Consider the following 17,388-nt stretch of genomic DNA (forward strand, 5'->3'; position numbering starts at 1 on the left):
GATTGAAACGAAACAGCTTCCTTCTGCCACCAGATTAGGGGAAAAAAATTGCCTAGTGGGCGATTTTGACACAATCCGGCAACACTGCAGCCGCATAAATGCCCTGAAGAAAAGACAGAAGAAGCAAAAAGGCCAGTTGTGTATGGCAATTTAGCTTGGGGAAACTGAACCCTTTAATTGGCTAATTTTCAAGCGAATCAGAGTTGTTTTTATTTTTTGAAGGATATTTTTGAACAAACAGTTATGATTTGATTGATAAAACAAAATAATGAACCTAACAAAAAAATAATTTTTCTTTCTCTTTCAATTGAAAACTAAACTGGGCTTTAAATAGCTTCAAACAATGTCCTCTGGCTGTGTCTCCTGTGAAATACGTAAACCTATATCGTTCATTTTAATAAAGTTACATAACAGAAAACAAGTCTATGTAATACATTAAATGATTACAAGTAGTAGACTGTTGAATACTCACCCTTAAAAATTTATACAGCAAAAAAGTAAACCATGAAGATAGCATCTTTTCTGCTACTGATTCTGTCCTAAATTCCAACATAAAAAAAACATGAAGTAACAAAGCATTTACTGTACACAGGAAACAAGGTAATATAAACAAAAATACCTTCTTAATAGAAGTTTTGGATGGCTCTTCCCTTCAATACATTTTTCAATTAACTCAGCTAATAGAGTTTTCAAAATGCTGGAAAAGAGAAGTCATAAATATTTAAATCTTCAATCTTATTCATTGAAAATATACAAGAACTTCAAAAAATTTGAAAGACGAATCTTACTTACTCTGTACAATACTCCATTTTGCCTTGTAGTGTAACCATGATCAAAGATGCAACGTTGACTCTACAAAAAAATAAAAAAATAAAATAAAATAAAAACAATATCTTAATTAAGCATTTCTTAGTAAAACTGGAATTACAAGTAAGCATAAGACATTATTTAATTAAGTTAAAAGACTATTTTATGGACAGATTTAAATGAGTAGAACATGGTGCTCTTTTCCTACAGAAATCAATTCATTGTTCACACAAGTAGAATTTTTGCAAGCAATTTCAGCCAAGAATAAAATTAATTGAGCAGGGGTTAGTTACAAATACCATGTATGATTTTAAAACTTAACATTTTTACTTAACAAATTGATGCCAGTTGCTTTGATTTTTATGCCATAGCACATATGAATTTATTTCTTCATTATTCAGAAATTATCTATAAACATTGAATAGAACCAGTGCAGATGGGTTCTGGCTTAAAATAACATCTAACGTAGAAATAATTACATTACACGGCTCCGAAATATCATGTGCACAATTCTGCTAAATAGTCATAGCTTATGATCAGTTTAAGAATGAAGACAAAACTTCTAACTACATTACAAATTTCTACCCTTCAACAATAATGGATTACCATGTTACAACTGTGAGGGATGACTATGACATGAGAAACCAAAAGAGACATAAAACTACATCAAATGGAACACTGCCTTTTAACCCTAAAACCAACTTTGAATAATAAATTAATTTTAATGGATCCTGAGAAATTTTACTTGAATTTTTCATTAAATTTGGGCAATTTATGTTAAACATTTTTAGCAATACAGTAGACCCTTGTTTTATGCGGGGGTTACTTTCCACAGAAATGCCGCGTAAAACGAAACCACGTAAATTGAGACTTAATAATAGTGTTAACACAGGGGTTAAGTTCCGTAGATGAAAAAAAAATCCATTCTAGTGCTAGATAAATTTATATAAAAAGTTTAATGTGTACTTATTCCAATACATATGCACAACATGCATAAAGAAAACATGAATTAACTTAGTGCTTATTAAAAAGAGCTGTTTATGTAATTATTTTGTCATTAAAAAAAAAAAAAATCCCTGTAGTTCTTTGTGGAGCATTAATGCTTCCATGATCACTTCCTTTATTTCCATGACAATCTTCCTTCACTAATAAATCATACCAATTGCCATTGTCCAGGAATGGCTCAAAATTTTGGTTGTGTGTCATTTGATGTCCTCATTGGTTTTTTTCCCCCTTTATCACTTCTCAAAGTTCTTACTGTGAACTCTTAATTGTGCGAGTTTAATAACTTTGCTTCTGGAAAGAGCTCTGGAAGTAACTACGAAAAAATTCTCCAGTTGCTAACGCTCGCTTGTTAGCATGTCAAGCGCGCGTTAGCATGTTTATTACTTCTTATCTGCAATCTCAGGAGTTGAGATTTTGAAAAATGGAAAAATTTTATCTGGTTTGCAATGCCGCATCCGCATAAAATCGAAACTCATCCTCGTAAAACAAAATAAAGGTGTCGAATCTTAAACTGCATATAATCAAAACTGAGTAAAATAAACCTGCGTAAAATGAGGTCTTTTCTCTTAAAAAAATAATAACAAATAAAATGTGTGGTAATCACAATGAATACAAAAAGTTTTCAAGGAATTTTTGTTTTTAAGAGGTAATAAATCACTGTCTTTAATTTCAGACAAAGTAAAATCTCATTTGATTCAAATCCATATGCCAATGTTTTCATTCATGAAAATTATTAGTTTTATTTAAAATATTCAGGATACAGTAAATAAAAAAAAATAATATTACTATTTAAAATCTACATACCTATCTCTCATAGAAAAATAGCGATTGGATTCCAGTGTTCGTATGAAAAGTAACAAGAAAATTTTGTTCATAATTAATTGACCATACAGACGCAGCCCTTTCTCAATGTATGGTTTCTTCAAAGGATCAAGCTAAAATCAATATAAAATATAAATTAACACAACAGATTATTTAACAAGTCTTTTTTTTTGAAACAACTAAATAATTAAACCAAAATAAAACCATTTTACACATATTTTAAACTCCACAAAAACAAGTATTTTCCTTCTAAATCAAAAGCAAACATGAGGTAGGCTCTAGGCAGAGAGAGAGAATTTGATACCGACCAAAGTCCCACTGTGTACACTAATGGTGACTGTTGCCCATTAGAATCTGCTAAGTTTCCATTACAAATTGACCTTTGAGGATGATGCTTAGCTCCTGCTCTGGATCAAAAAGACTGAGCTGCATTCAAGGTCACACCTAACCGGTGAACCACATCTGTGGGGGAACCTGGGGTGTCAAGTTAATTTGCAGTGTACTGAGTAGTTGAACTTAAATGTTAGATTTACGTTTTTCAACGTTAACCATTGATTTTTGGCAAATGTCATGCTCTTGCAGTATATTTTTCTCAAACTGTTCACAATCAACTTCAATAGAGCAGCCAAAACATGGTTCATCTTCAATGCTAAAATTTCCAGCTTTAAATTTTCAAAACTAATTTTGACTGTCGAGACAGGACATAGAAAACAACATTGAAGCATTAATTCTTACATTTTTTAGTGGAATTTAGTCACACTGAGTATGTAAGGGAGCTCACAGAATGTATCATGCTGATCTGTTGATGTGATAGCTTCTGCTTAAGCTTTTTTTTTTTTTTTTTTTAATTGAACAACACAGTTATGTAGTTTCAATCTTCAGCTTTTGAATGTAAAAAACCTGTTTCTAAAAAGTTAAACAACAGCTGTTGGTGCAAAGATAATTCACCTTTGGAGGAAAGTACTTGACTGAAGCCAAAATTTTATAAAACCGTATTCCCCTATTTCATCAATTAAATTGTCAGTAATGCATTTTCTGAAGCATTTATCCTGATTACTCCTCCATTTCACAAGCCACATACCTCCTAATTCAACAAAGAAGGGTTTCACTAAAAGTGGGTTGTTTGTTGCTCAAAAAACGCAGAAAATAATTGTAATAAAGCTCAAATTTTGTTTGAAGAATTTGAAGTAAAATTTCTCCTTGAACCTGATTACAAGATTTATCATACAAAGCATAATTTCTAACTTATTTTGTATAAATTTAATACATATTAGGGCTGGGTGATGCATCACACTAGTGGTGCGACATCGATGGCGAAACATAGATGTTGGAAATTAAAACATCGATGGCATTGATACATCGACCAAAAAACATCGATGTTTCTGAACATTGATGTTTTAAAACATCGATCGTTTTGTCAATATTTAACATACATTTTTTAGTATACTCCACTACAAACTTACATAAATGATAATCTCTAACAAATGTTTCTTAATGGATCAGGGCATTGCGGCTAATTTAAGCAATACAAAAGAACACGAACCCCACGAATATATTGAAACTACTGAACTGCAAATCATAAATACAATTTAATAGGAATAATTTCACAACATCTTGGTACTATAATAAGTTAAAAAATGATAAGACATGCAACAATTAATACAAACTAGTTAAATCTGCATTAAAATATATCGTAGCACTTACAGTCAGTTGTATGATGAGAAAGAGTTGTGCAAATTATATTAAAAGTACAAAATTAATTCTGACAATTATTATTTAGAGCAAGAAATATGTTTTGAACTGTTAGTGCAAAAAAGTTAAACACAAATTGTGAGTAATTGGTGGACAGCTTATTGAGGGTAGTTGCAGTGGCGGATACGAGTGAGGGGGTCATAACACCCCTCCCCCAACCCGCAACAGTATTTGAATGTTTGCTCGAAAAAATAAAAAACTTGATCGAAACCGATCGAAGTGTATACAAGGAGGAGGGGGAAGGGAAAAATCATGATCCCCTCCTCCCATCAAAATCTGCAACAATACTTTGTAATCTGTTTCAAGGTTCATTGCATTTGAGAAGTGAAAATGACTGCTTGAAAAAAAAAAAAAAAGCCGGACCGAAACCATAATAAGAAATAGTAAATAGTTCTCGATTTTTGGGGGGGGAGGGGGGGTATTAACTGTCACTTTTCTATTTATAGCATATGTATTTAAAGTATGTAGACAGTAAAAATAGCTTTTCTCGAGACAGTTTGCGGCGCTGAGTTCTGGAGCCAGTATAATGAAAAGTAATAAAGAAGTGTCTGACGCCCGTTTGCTTTTATAAGCAACAAATTTAATCAACGATAGTTTTTGTAAAACCATATCCAAAGCTTCAGTCATCGCTTCAATCGATAAAACATTTGAGTCCATAAATGCCTTTTTTTCTGTAAAATCTCTATAGATTAGAATTTCTGTTGTAATTTTTGGATAGTGCAGTTTTTACTCATGCTCAGTTTATTTTTAAATGTGCTGTAAATAGTTTATTAGTTTAAATCAGTGTTTAGGATTTACTATCGTGCAAGAAATGTAAACTTTGAGTGTCGTGTTAGCGCAAAACCTCATTATACATAGGTTCTCGCAGTGGTGCCCACCTAGGCAGTGGCGGATACAAGGAAAAGATCATAGGGGTCAAGAACCCCCCTTAAACGTCAACATATTATCCGTTCGCATTGTATCCAAACACTTTATGGATAAAATGTAAATAATTTCAGTTTTTGAATTATTTTTACAAGTAAATACTTGAAATACTTCTTCTTATAATTGTTTTTATTCATGAGGTTTTTGTCCTATTAGGCGCCATATCCCTGACCGATGTGGTATTTTTTAAACACCTAAGCAGTTTCAGAAATTTTTCTTACCAAAAATCATAAGTTTATTCATGGAGGAGCGGTGAGGGTCACTCTTTAGCATGAGCCCCCTAAAATGTTAGTCTGTATCCGCCCCTGGGTAGACGATAAGTAACCCCCAATATTTGGTGTTTAAGCGCATTTCTCTTTTCACTGACTATTCCACCAGGCAGAGAAAAAACTCTTTCTGATGAAACAAAAGTCGCCATCACTATCTAATACTTCGACACAACTTTTAACAGTTCTGAATTCATACAGTTATAATATTCACCGTAGTAATATATAGGATTCTCCTTTCGTTTAAGAATTGGAGTTTTAGAATCGACTGCAAGAACTGGCAACAGACTACTATTGTCGAGTTCTTCCAATATCTTTGACCTCTTCCTCACCCTCCAATTATCTTTTACCATCTTGTAGTGATCTTTCCAAAAATCATACTTTACACAGAAAAATCGATATTTTTAAATGTGCGCAAATAAATGAAATTTTTGGAGCAATTCCATACATAAATTTAATTACCTAGCGAGAAAATTGGAGCACATTTTACTATAATTTTTAGTTATAATACAAAAACATCAACATCGAAGAAACATTGAAACCAAAACATCGATGTTCCGAAAACATCGAAAGTAAAACATTGATGTTTTAACAAAAACATCGATGTTTTCAAAACATCGACATCGATTTCGCACCCCTACATCACACCAACTTCAAATTAAAGCTCTGATGTACAGACACTAGTTAATCATTGTCGTTTTAATTTCTTAATTGTTTCAAAATGCCTGGTGGAAGAAGGGGCGCCCCAATAGGAGTTCACTGTAACCAAACAAAAATGTCCTTATTCAACTAATTTTTTTCTGAGGATTTGGTAAATTTGGAGACTGCATTGTGAAACTGCCTTTTAAAAAAATAATGATATTAATGTTTCTTCTCATTAGATACATGTTTCTGTTCATGCTCGTATTTTATCATTAAGTAAAATTCAAAATATCATTTGGCAAATTAAAAATTCCCCAAACAAAATTTAAGTTCTGGATCTCTGTGTGGAAGATCATAAGCGAACAAAGACCTTCTCTTTTCTCAACACTGGGAGGAAATTTCTTAAGCTCTTAACAGAAATTGATGAGTAAAATTTATCTTATAATCATTCACAAAAAAAAAAAAAAAAAAAAAAAAATGAATTCTGAAATTTTGAATTCAAATTATGTTTTTTGCAATCACAAGTTGCGACAGGGCCCTTCTTATTGATTACTATTGTACTCACTTGTTTCTAGACACGGCTCCTGTCCCTCCAACCCACCTCTCCTCTTGAACCGAGACGTGTGTATTAGTTGTGTATGTGTATGGTGTAGGCTTTTGTATGCACCTAGACCTGTGTGTATGCACGTCGGCGTGTGTGTATGTGCGTGACTGCATATGTGTATGAGCGTGCATGTGTGTAGGACATGGACCCCACCATCCAGGAGTGGCTACCAGGGCACGGAGTCACGCCTGCAGGCAGGATTGCTGTTTTGTCCACTTTTTTTAAAAAGTCCGGGATGCCGGAAGAAACTGGACAAAATGGAAAATAAACTGATTATACATACATAAATTTATTATTAGTGTGTAATAATATTAGTATGTTATTTAAATTCATCCAATTATCTAATTCATAAATCTACATTTTCTATTATGAATTAATCATTTTATTAAAATAGAATCATTAGCTTTAGAATTTCATAAATCTAAAAAAAAATTAATTAAAAATTGGTCAAGCTAATTTTAGATTATTATTTACTTAAAAGCAATAAAATTTAACAATGTGACTAAGCTATTGGACATGATTAGGCTATTACATACAGTAGTAGAAAATAAACTCAATGGGAAAGTCAAATGAAATGCTTGGAGACATACATACAAAAAATAAAAATAATAAAAATCATAGACTAAAAACATTTTTATAACTGTTATATTTTTGTAGTTTTTATTGATGTCACCCCATAGTAAAATATTTATGTACTCAGCATATTTTATGAATATGTTAATGTCATACAAATACTATTTTAGTAGGGTTGTGGGTACTCAGAACAGTGTACCAGAAGAAGCTAGAATAGGCAAGAGGATAGATAGCTTTAAAATTGTCATTTATCTTCATTTGGGACTAATAAATTGACTAAGAACAGCCTAGTTAGAGCCTGTTGCTGATCATCACATTTGTATTTGCATTGCAAGAACAGATTTCACTTCATGCCAACATTTTTTAAATGCTATTACATGCGTTATAATTTATTTTAACTTTTATTTGATTTAGTAACACAGTTACATAAACTCCAACTGATCTTACTTTTTTAATTTTCATTTTATATTATTTTACAATCAATTGTTTACATGCTTAATTATGTATGATATTTTTATATTAAAATATTACTTGAATAGGAAAAATTCAAATTTTTAACTCAAAACTTTCAGTTTACTGATAAAGTGGACGAAATGGACAAAATGACATTTTGTCCGGGACGGTTTTTTCCGGGGTGGACAAAATGGGACAACCCTGCCTGCAGGTGACAGTGGGGGTTGAAAAAGGCATGGACATCACAGATGGTGAAATGAGAACAATAAGCAATCTTGATTGCTCAAAAAAAAAAAAAAAAAAAAAAAACAATGCTTTAAGAGCAAAATAGCAACAAACACAGATTGCATACACCTTTTTAGGTGTTTTGAGGAACCCCTTTTTAAATGCACACACACACACAAGGAGAGATTGCTTCCATATGCTCGCATCCTTTTGCATTAAAAAAATAGGCTTATTGTAATCTTAAAAAAGACGCCTGTAATATTTATTGCTATTTTGCATTTTCAACACATTTTTTTTTTTACTATTTCTTGCTGGTGCTACAAAAAAAAAAAAAAAAAAAAAAAAAAAAAAAAAAAAAAAAAAAAAACATGATGCATTGTAATGTAAGGTTGGCGATGCATCGCAATGCAACAATGCAGAAATTCTTACACCCCCCAGCCCTACTGTTTTTTTAAAACATAAAAAATATGCATGCTTTTGAGCAACTTCATTAAGAAAATTAAGGTGTCAAAAGGTTAAGTTTTTCTAATCCCAAGCTAATCTTGCAATCAGGAAGAAATTACAACAGGATAGTAGGTGTTTGGAACAGTTTATGAGAACAATTTACGTTTTATACTACTGATTTCTTTTATTTTTCAATGTTTTCTTTTGTTTTTTTTCTACTTTATTGTATTAAGTGAGTTTTTAAAGTAATATTTTGATTCATAGAAAAGAGGTTATTTCAGAAAATATTTCAAAAACTTCAAACAACTAAACCACATCAAAATATTTCCACAAATGAACTTGTACAAGTACCTGCATTTCTCGAAGAACTGGGTGGTCATCTGAATTAGGGAAAAGTACTTTCATAGCATAACTTTGGTAATCTAAAAATGGGATTCCACCAGCAGTCAGATCACTCGTTAAATCTGTCATTTCAGTCTGTAACTCAGCAAATGCTATAAGTATAAAGCAAATTTAGTTTGCATAACATGTAACAGTCAATAAATAAATAAAATAGATGGATAAATAAATAAATATAATAAAAATTATAATAAATAAATAATAACTTAAATACAGAATGAAAGATTTTAGTTGTATCAGAATTCCAAGTATTAATACTCTATATAGTATATAGTAAGATATAAGCCTTTTATGAGGCTGATTAGACTCTTTTAAAGCTATATTGATTGTTGAACAAACTCAAAATAAGAAGCGACAAGAAATACACAATGATGATAAAAAAGCAATAAAGTTGGGTAAGTTGCATAGAACTAATCTCTCACATTGACATGTCACAGAGTCATGTGCTGACCTGATTTTTAATGCTTTAGCTTTGAAGTTTTTTATGTTAATGAATTAAAGGTTTTTAGCTGTTCTTATACAGTAGTTTTTGCTTCAATGTATGTTTCTGCATTTTTATCTAATTCAAAATGTATCACTATTCAAGTACACCATACCTGCCAACATTCAAAGAAAAAAATCCAGTAGATTTTTTCAATGTGGTGCTTTGTCACTCAATATCACTTTTTTCCATGTTATTGAGTGGAAAATAAGGATTTTTTATTATCTCTTAAAGTATAATCATATGCAAGTCATATACACAGAAATTAATTAATTAAAAAAAGAATTTCAGTTATCTGTAAAAATACAATCATAGACAAGTTTTTTCAGGTCTTCAACAAGATTTAATCTACTTTTCTGGGCTGCAAAGTGCCCGATAATAGCGGTCCTTTTGTGTATAACAAGAAATTTTGTAACTAAGCAACACAGGTTTAGCGATGAGTGCGCAAAGCAAGATTTCAAACGTAAACAAGAACTGATGTTGCCAGATTCCAATGTGCCAGAGTTTGAAATTAAGCAGGAAACGTTCAAACCATGGAGTAAAAGCGCTAAAACGATATAAAAATTTATTTTAAAGGGGTTTATTTTTTTCATTTTCAAGAAAATCACTAAATGGACGGATTTTTATTAGAGATTAATAAAAACCGGGAGATTTTCAATAAAAATCGGGAGACTGGGAGAAATGTTAGAAATCCGGGAGTTTCTCGGAAAATCCAGTAGAGCTGGCAGGTATGAGTACACTGATAACAAATCTAACCATCCTTTATCAAGTATTAAATTATAAGAGCTAAATAGTTTTTAATTCACAATAAAAGTTTTTGTTTAAAAACTAAAAATTATTTATTGAAAGGACACAAATTTGTTGTGAATACAATCACACATTCAAACTAGAAGGTTATGTCTAAATAGGCTTCTCGGTTAACCCAGGTGGCTAACCCCCCCCCCCTCCCCCATGAGGATTGATAACATATAGGAACATTTATTTTGGTGCCTGGGTATTTGGAACCGATTTTGTATGAATTTGGTGCCCTAAGTTAAAATATGACATCAGTTTTGCCTAAGAACTCACATTTCTAAATTACAGATTGACCTTAACTCATTGAAGCGTAGTTACTAAACTTCCTAGATACATACTGCATGTAGTGAATTTTCCTGAACGTAACTGGACAGTGGAGTGACAATAGGGTAAATATGCTAGAATAAATCCTTCTTTCAGAAGCTTATACTTGCTTTAGAAACGAACAAAAGGGAGTTAAAACTGCACATTTAGGGTAAAATAGCAGCACTTATCTGAAAAAGTAGAGCAGCTAGAGAAAAAATAATTTCCTATTTTGATTCAGAGCCTCAAACATATCTAAAATCAGTTCTCAAACTCAGGGCACCAAAGAAAAAATATTTTTTTGTTCCCCTGTGTAATGTCAGTGGTCTGTAGCACATTTTCATACACAATCAGCTAACCAGTGACTCCTTTATAATGCTTCTGGTTTGTGCCCGGAAAAGCGCACTGCCTATTAGAACATGCCCAAAAAGGCTTTTATCAATTTCTTCTTCCAAGTTTCTTTTTATTTATTTTGTATCAAGATTTGTTAGGTATATATGAAATGTTTAAAGTTTAGTAAAGTTGAAAGCTAAACAAGCAGCTCAACATTTAAGTTGATGACAGTGGAAAATTATTTATTATCCTTTAAACAAAACTTTTTACCTTTGAAAAAAAAATTAAGCACCGCCACGATTTCTAAAGTTTTGGAAAAACAAATTTAATACCTCATAAGGCCTTTTGAGACTTACAGAATATAATGCACTTTATGTGTCTCTAATTTAAAAACAAAATTTAAGACTGCTTTTGATATTTTTAAGGTCATTGAATCCATGTACATTTTACATTAAAGCATAAATATATTATTGATAATTGAACTGTGATTTAAAAATCAGAGATATGCCTCACCTTCTTTACATTCACTAGCTACACGAAGTTCAAGAACATCCATCTGCTCTTGCATATTTTTCAACACACGACTACTTTCAGTGGATTTTTGGCGATAAGCAATTAGAATTATGATGACAATTATCACAAGAATGCATCCTCCTACTATGACACCAATTATGACTGGTTTGGATAAGGCACTATCATGAGAGGATGGAAGTTCATAGCTAAGCTTTCCAATTGGAAATTTCAAAATATCTCCCACTTCCACCTACAACAAAATAAAGGACACGTTTTGTTATTTAATCTTCAAATGTGACACAAATAATTTAAAACAGTTTCAATATTCAAAGTACAGTTTTTAAAAACTGCACCTCAAAATTTAATTTTCTAGATACAGTGGAGTCTCTACATATGCAGGGGTTGCGTTTCAAGACCCCTTGCATAAGTCGAAGTTTTGTGTTGTGGAAAAGGGTATGCATACGAATTTTTTTATTAACATACGTGTTTTTAGATATGGTAAAAACACAGGTTTCTTTACTATATATTTTGGTTTCTTTCATAAAGAGGTGATTTTTTACTGCATTTAAAAAAATGCATTATCCAACATAAAATACTGTTACAATTCACAAAATCAATGACCAGTGGGAGAGAGAGACATAAAATAAAACAGTACAGTACATACAGTATGTAGTAATAATAAAGCACTGCACTATAACTGTACTGTACAGTTGGATACAATAGTTAAATTAAGCTTCAAAATTTAAAATAATTATGCTGCAGATCGTTATTCTAATATATTTTCAAACACAGTTGCTTTGCATTTACTTTAAAAATGGTTCCATCTGTAGTAACAACCCTTTTTCCAAGGTCTTTTTAATCCATAATAAAAGAGCAGCTTCAAATTTCATACTGCTCACATTTTGCTTAAACACTACTCTGCAAGCTGTATATCAAAACTAAGTTCTAAACTTTAGCAAACTACCCTTAACTTGACTCTTAACTGTAAGTAAGGAAGATTCATTTATAACTTATTGTCGCGCTGCCTTTGATCCACTTTTTAGTTGTTCAAGCGTATGAAAAATCTTTACATTTTCTAAAACTGTAACAAACTTTCTCTTTTCCTCTTCAAAAACTTAAGATGAAACAGCCCCCCTATGTGCCACAGCATTTCATCACGTTTCATATTTAAAACTTAAAAAAATCAATGAAAAATTTGGAGTGGTTTTTATATACACTAACAAAGTGATTTTTAGACTAATATGCTGTGAAAACTTTAGCTGTCAGTGATGCCAAGTGTGAAAGTACATTCACAAAAACAATATTTAGTAGCCCATAATGATGCAGCATCACGATTCCTTTCCAAATATTTTCGTGTTGCAAGCGAGGAATTCCCGTTAGCTGTAGAATTTGTTCTCGTGAAAAACTCACGGTATAGCCATTTCGCGTCAGTCGAATCACATTGTATATAGTGGGAGTCGACTGAATAAATAAATAAATATATATATATATATATATATATATATATATATATATATATATATATATATATATATATATATATATATATATATATATATATATATATTTTAAAGAAAAATACACTACAAGAATAAAACTTTATAAAAACATATCAGTACTAAAAATTAAGATACTCATACCACAACTTCTGGTAACTGTCCAGGGATTGGAAAGCCAGCAAAATCTCGTGCATGGGGCTGAGAAGTTGGTGGACGACATGTCAGTTGAGATCTTGAAAGTGATGTTACGTTGCAATAGCTTGTTCCAATACGAACAATAACATCAGATTCTTGTGATGCACGATCCAGATTTTGACCCTTCATAAACATAAAAAATTTAATATCTTTACAGATTTAAAAGAAAGTAATGTCAACAAACAGTAAGAGACACAATTTTTGAAATCCAGAAGACCCCAAACCCAGAACTTTTCTCCACAAATTCTAAAAATAAAACTTTTTTCATTTTTAAAAAAAATTTTAACATGAAAAATAGTAAACGCTTAGCTACTACTTGAAAACACAGAACTTATAAATTATTTTTATGTTTCTTCAATGCCACATGTCATGCACAATATAAACATTTTGCTGCAATTATGCAGTGGTATTTTAGCATCTGCTTTTGGTTTACAATACTTCCTTTTATTTTATTATTGCCACACAAATGAAGCATATTGAACAAAAATGGAGTTATATTTATCAGCACAAATGCAATTTATTTATCACATCATTGTCATATCATATACGTAATGCATAATAATGAACAACTAGTAGTAACAACTGTGGATCATACACCGCTGCCAATTATCACAAACTTTTTTAAAAAATCACATTAAAGTATACTTTCATCAAAATTGAAAAGGAAATTTAAAGGGAACATAAGTGAAATTTGAAAATAGCGGGTTAAATATGGCGTAGCAGGAAAAATTCAAGTATTTTTTGAGTCAAGATCTAAAACAGGGTTCATACTCAACTTTGAAAATTAAAAGTAAGGAGCTTTTAAGGAGTTTTGCAGGAGTTCATTAAACTTTTTAAGGACTAGTTTCTTGTTGAAAGATGCATTTTTAAAAACGTATTTCAGAAAAAAAAGTAACATACTAAATTTATAGTAAAATATGCATTTACTGCTTCTTAGATTTGAGCAGTCTCGGAATCAAATTCAAATACGAGGGGGGGGGGTGCTTTGAAAATGAATAAAAAGTAAGTGGTACTGATTGAAAATTAGTATTTTCTAAAAAAACAAAACATGTATACTAACAATTTCCTAACCAAAAAAAGCATAAAAACACAGAATAATTGCTGAAATAAGAACTATAAGAAGCCAACTGAAAGTAGTAGAGACCAAAATAACTTCCAATTTTCAAAATAATTGAAATACAGTACAGCGGATGCAAAGAGATTGCGATTTTCAAAGTGAAAGCGTAAAAGTATAAAGAACGTCACATAAAAGAGTTTATTTAAGTAAATTAGTTTAGAATTGCATTTCAAAGCTCTACAATAAACGTATTATTAATAACAATCGACATAATTGAAGAAAAAATCAAATTAAACTAGCCATTTAGATTTTAACATTTTGGCTCTCATAAAGGACTCAGAATTCGGCTTGAAAATTTTAACTTTGTAATTTTTATAGGAATAAAAAGAAATTTCATTTGTTTGCCCTCCAAAAAAGCATAATAAGCATCTAAAATCAGAAAAATTCGATTCTCTTATCGAATGCAAAGAGATTGATTTAAATCAAAATGAAAGCAGCAAAAGTCTAAAAACGGCAAATAAAAAAATTATTCAAGCAAAAAAAAACTTAGGAATGGCATTTTAACAAGTATACAAGGTGTTATAATCTTCAGAAATTTGGAAAAAAAATTCGGATGTGGGAAAGAAAATAGTCTAACGAAAAAATCGGATTATCGGTATTAACATAAGAAAATTCCGGTAAAATTCGGTGTAGCGGAATTCCGGTAAAATTCGGTATCGGATCGGCGATGATAGAAGAAAATATATAAGGTCATGCAGAATAAAAAAATAAGGAGTTTGTAAGGAGATAATAGCAAAATTCAGGAGTTTTAAGGGCCCTTATTTTATTTTCTTAAAAAGCAGGAGTTTGTAAGGATCGTACGAACCCTGTCAAATCTGTAATCATTCTGGATTTGGAGTCTCATACCGTAATACTTATTAGTTGTACGAAGCAAAGTTCAAAATAAAATTATGTTTAAACAGCTAGAAAGTGAAGCATGGGTATAAACACATAATAAACATTTTTTCAATTTAAAAAAAAATAAATAGATACATAAAAAATCCCTATTGGAAGGATTTTTTTTTAATTAGGAAAGAAAACGATTGCCAATAAAATATATGCAAAATACTTAAATAACAAATGATTAAATTTATAACTTATTCATTCTTAATTTTAAAAACATACAGAGATGCAAATTTAAATAAATTGCATTTCCATGTTTAAAAAGTTATTGTATTTTAAATAGCTAATTTTTTTATTACTCTCAGTTTGGAATCACCTTGAGGAAAATGAAATTTTTAATTGGAATCAATTTAAAATTAAATGAATTATCATTAAGGTGGTATGACTTGTCTTCTCTAAAATTTCATTACAATCTAGTGCATGCTCTCTCAAATTGGCAGTTTGGGGACAAGGGTTACAAAAATTTCAGAAGTTTTTATTTCAGGTAAATGATTTGCTAACACATATTTCACTTATATTGTGAAATTGCTGAAATTACTCTTTGTCAGAGCTGCATATAATTCAAAAATATAAGGATTATTCTAATACAGTAGCTTAATACATTAAGTTTCTAGCATAAAAGTCGGTGCATTTTTTCTCCTTTTTACAGCAGTCTATAGTTTGAGTAATGTTTATGTAAATGAGACACATTTTACCATATGGAGAAGTAAGAAAGTGAAAGCTATCCTTTGATAGCAACAAAGCACAAAATAAGAATTACAAATGCTGATGAATCCTCCACAAATATAACTATTTACGTCAACATTAAAACTTATTCAGTCACTATTTAAAATTTTCGAATGGGATGCATCATGTTTCAAAATTTATTACTGTATCTCACTCTTTCTATCCAGGTTACAGCTTTATCATTTCCGCATTTCTCGAAAGAGTAGAAAAAACTGCAGTGTAGTCTGAACGCTGACCTAATATTGGCAACTGCAAGCAAAATCTGCAACTAAACCAAGGATACAGGTGCACACCAGCTTTCCCTCTTCCACTAATATAATTTTTAACAATTCATAGTTATTTAAAGTGAAATAAAAGTTATGCTTAATTTTTTAGATTATAATTCTAAACAACTGTTCATGCACCATTGGTTAATCTAGTAGATTTGAGTATTGTGATTTGTTTATTCTTTACTGTTTAATTTGTAGTATGTGCACATATTCTTTTCATTTTATCAGCATGGAAATGTATTACTACATGCGTTGGTCAATTATAGTAAGAATAATTTTACATATTTATTTTTGACTCTGATTGGCATTAGGTATTAAGCATCATAATACAATTTATACTGTATGGAGAATGTAGATTATGTACTGAAAAATATGCTTAGTACTTTGAAGCTTTGTGAATATAGATTCCTACAGAACTTATTCGAACTAAATTAAACTTTCTAAATGCAAAAAATAGTTTGCAAAAAAAAAGTGTTAAAACATCTTATTACTGACAGAACTGCAGTGGCATAGGTTTTGTCCCTCCCAGAAGATTTTTCTGATTGTGCCACTGTGTTCGTTCCTAAAACGGTTCAATAAACGAAAAGCATAGCTGGTAATTTAAAAAGCAAGGTTTTTATGTGATGCAAATCAAAAAACATCAAAGGATTTTATCCATCAAAAGTTATGCATGTTCCAATACAAAAAAGGAAAAAAAGAGAGAGAGCATCAAAATAAATAAATTAATAAAGGTTGGAATAGGAAGTTAAGAATAAGATCACTTATAACAATACCAAAACCAGCATGGTGAAAATAATATATTTACATTGATTGTCAAGTAGTCACTCTTGTAGTACTTAATCTGATTCTCTTCAGTAAACTTGTAATAAAGAGGATCAGGGTACATATAAAACTTAGGAAAGCCAGGTCTTTCACTTAAATTTTTCACTTTGTCAACATTATCCATTAAAAAACCAAAATCTAGCTCTATAGCTTCCTCTCCCGAGAAGTCCAACTTTGATGGTGGAACAGCTGGACTTCGGCACTTCATTTCAGTGGCAGATTCGGCTTTACATTGCTGAAAGGGAATACAGAGTTACAAAATGCTTTCAGCAAATAATTAAAGTTTATAAAAAAGAGAGATAGTTGTAACTTACACTAGTATATTCTTGATTGTCAACCATAACATACATCATAGGTTCCTGGACAGCATTTAAATTTGTGCCATGAACTGTTATGCTGATGCCACCACTGGGGGGGGAAAAATGCATTTTTATGAAGTCATATGTCAATTTTTTTACCCCAATACAGCTATACAACAATGTGCTACTTATTAAAACTGTTATTTTACATATAAATTTTCCCTATTTGTGACATCCA

At 31.0% G+C, this 17,388-nt stretch overlaps 1 protein-coding gene across 1 annotated transcript in view; it reads right to left on the reverse strand.

Annotated features, from left to right (window-relative positions):
* Nucleotides 1–17,388, reverse strand: part of LOC129218625 (plexin-A2-like) — a 536,492-nt gene that overhangs the window by 56,296 nt on the left and 462,808 nt on the right. Inside the window, 9 exon segments of the mRNA XM_054852946.1 lie at nt 473–539; nt 620–697; nt 793–852; nt 2,617–2,747; nt 8,869–9,011; nt 11,342–11,591; nt 12,982–13,158; nt 16,835–17,086; nt 17,166–17,259. Of these exon segments, the coding sequence (XP_054708921.1) occupies nt 473–539; nt 620–697; nt 793–852; nt 2,617–2,747; nt 8,869–9,011; nt 11,342–11,591; nt 12,982–13,158; nt 16,835–17,086; nt 17,166–17,259 (1,252 nt within the window).

Source organism: Uloborus diversus, chromosome 3, assembly GCF_026930045.1.
Source record: "Uloborus diversus isolate 005 chromosome 3, Udiv.v.3.1, whole genome shotgun sequence".
NCBI classification, from domain to species: Eukaryota; Metazoa; Arthropoda; class Arachnida; order Araneae; family Uloboridae; genus Uloborus; species Uloborus diversus.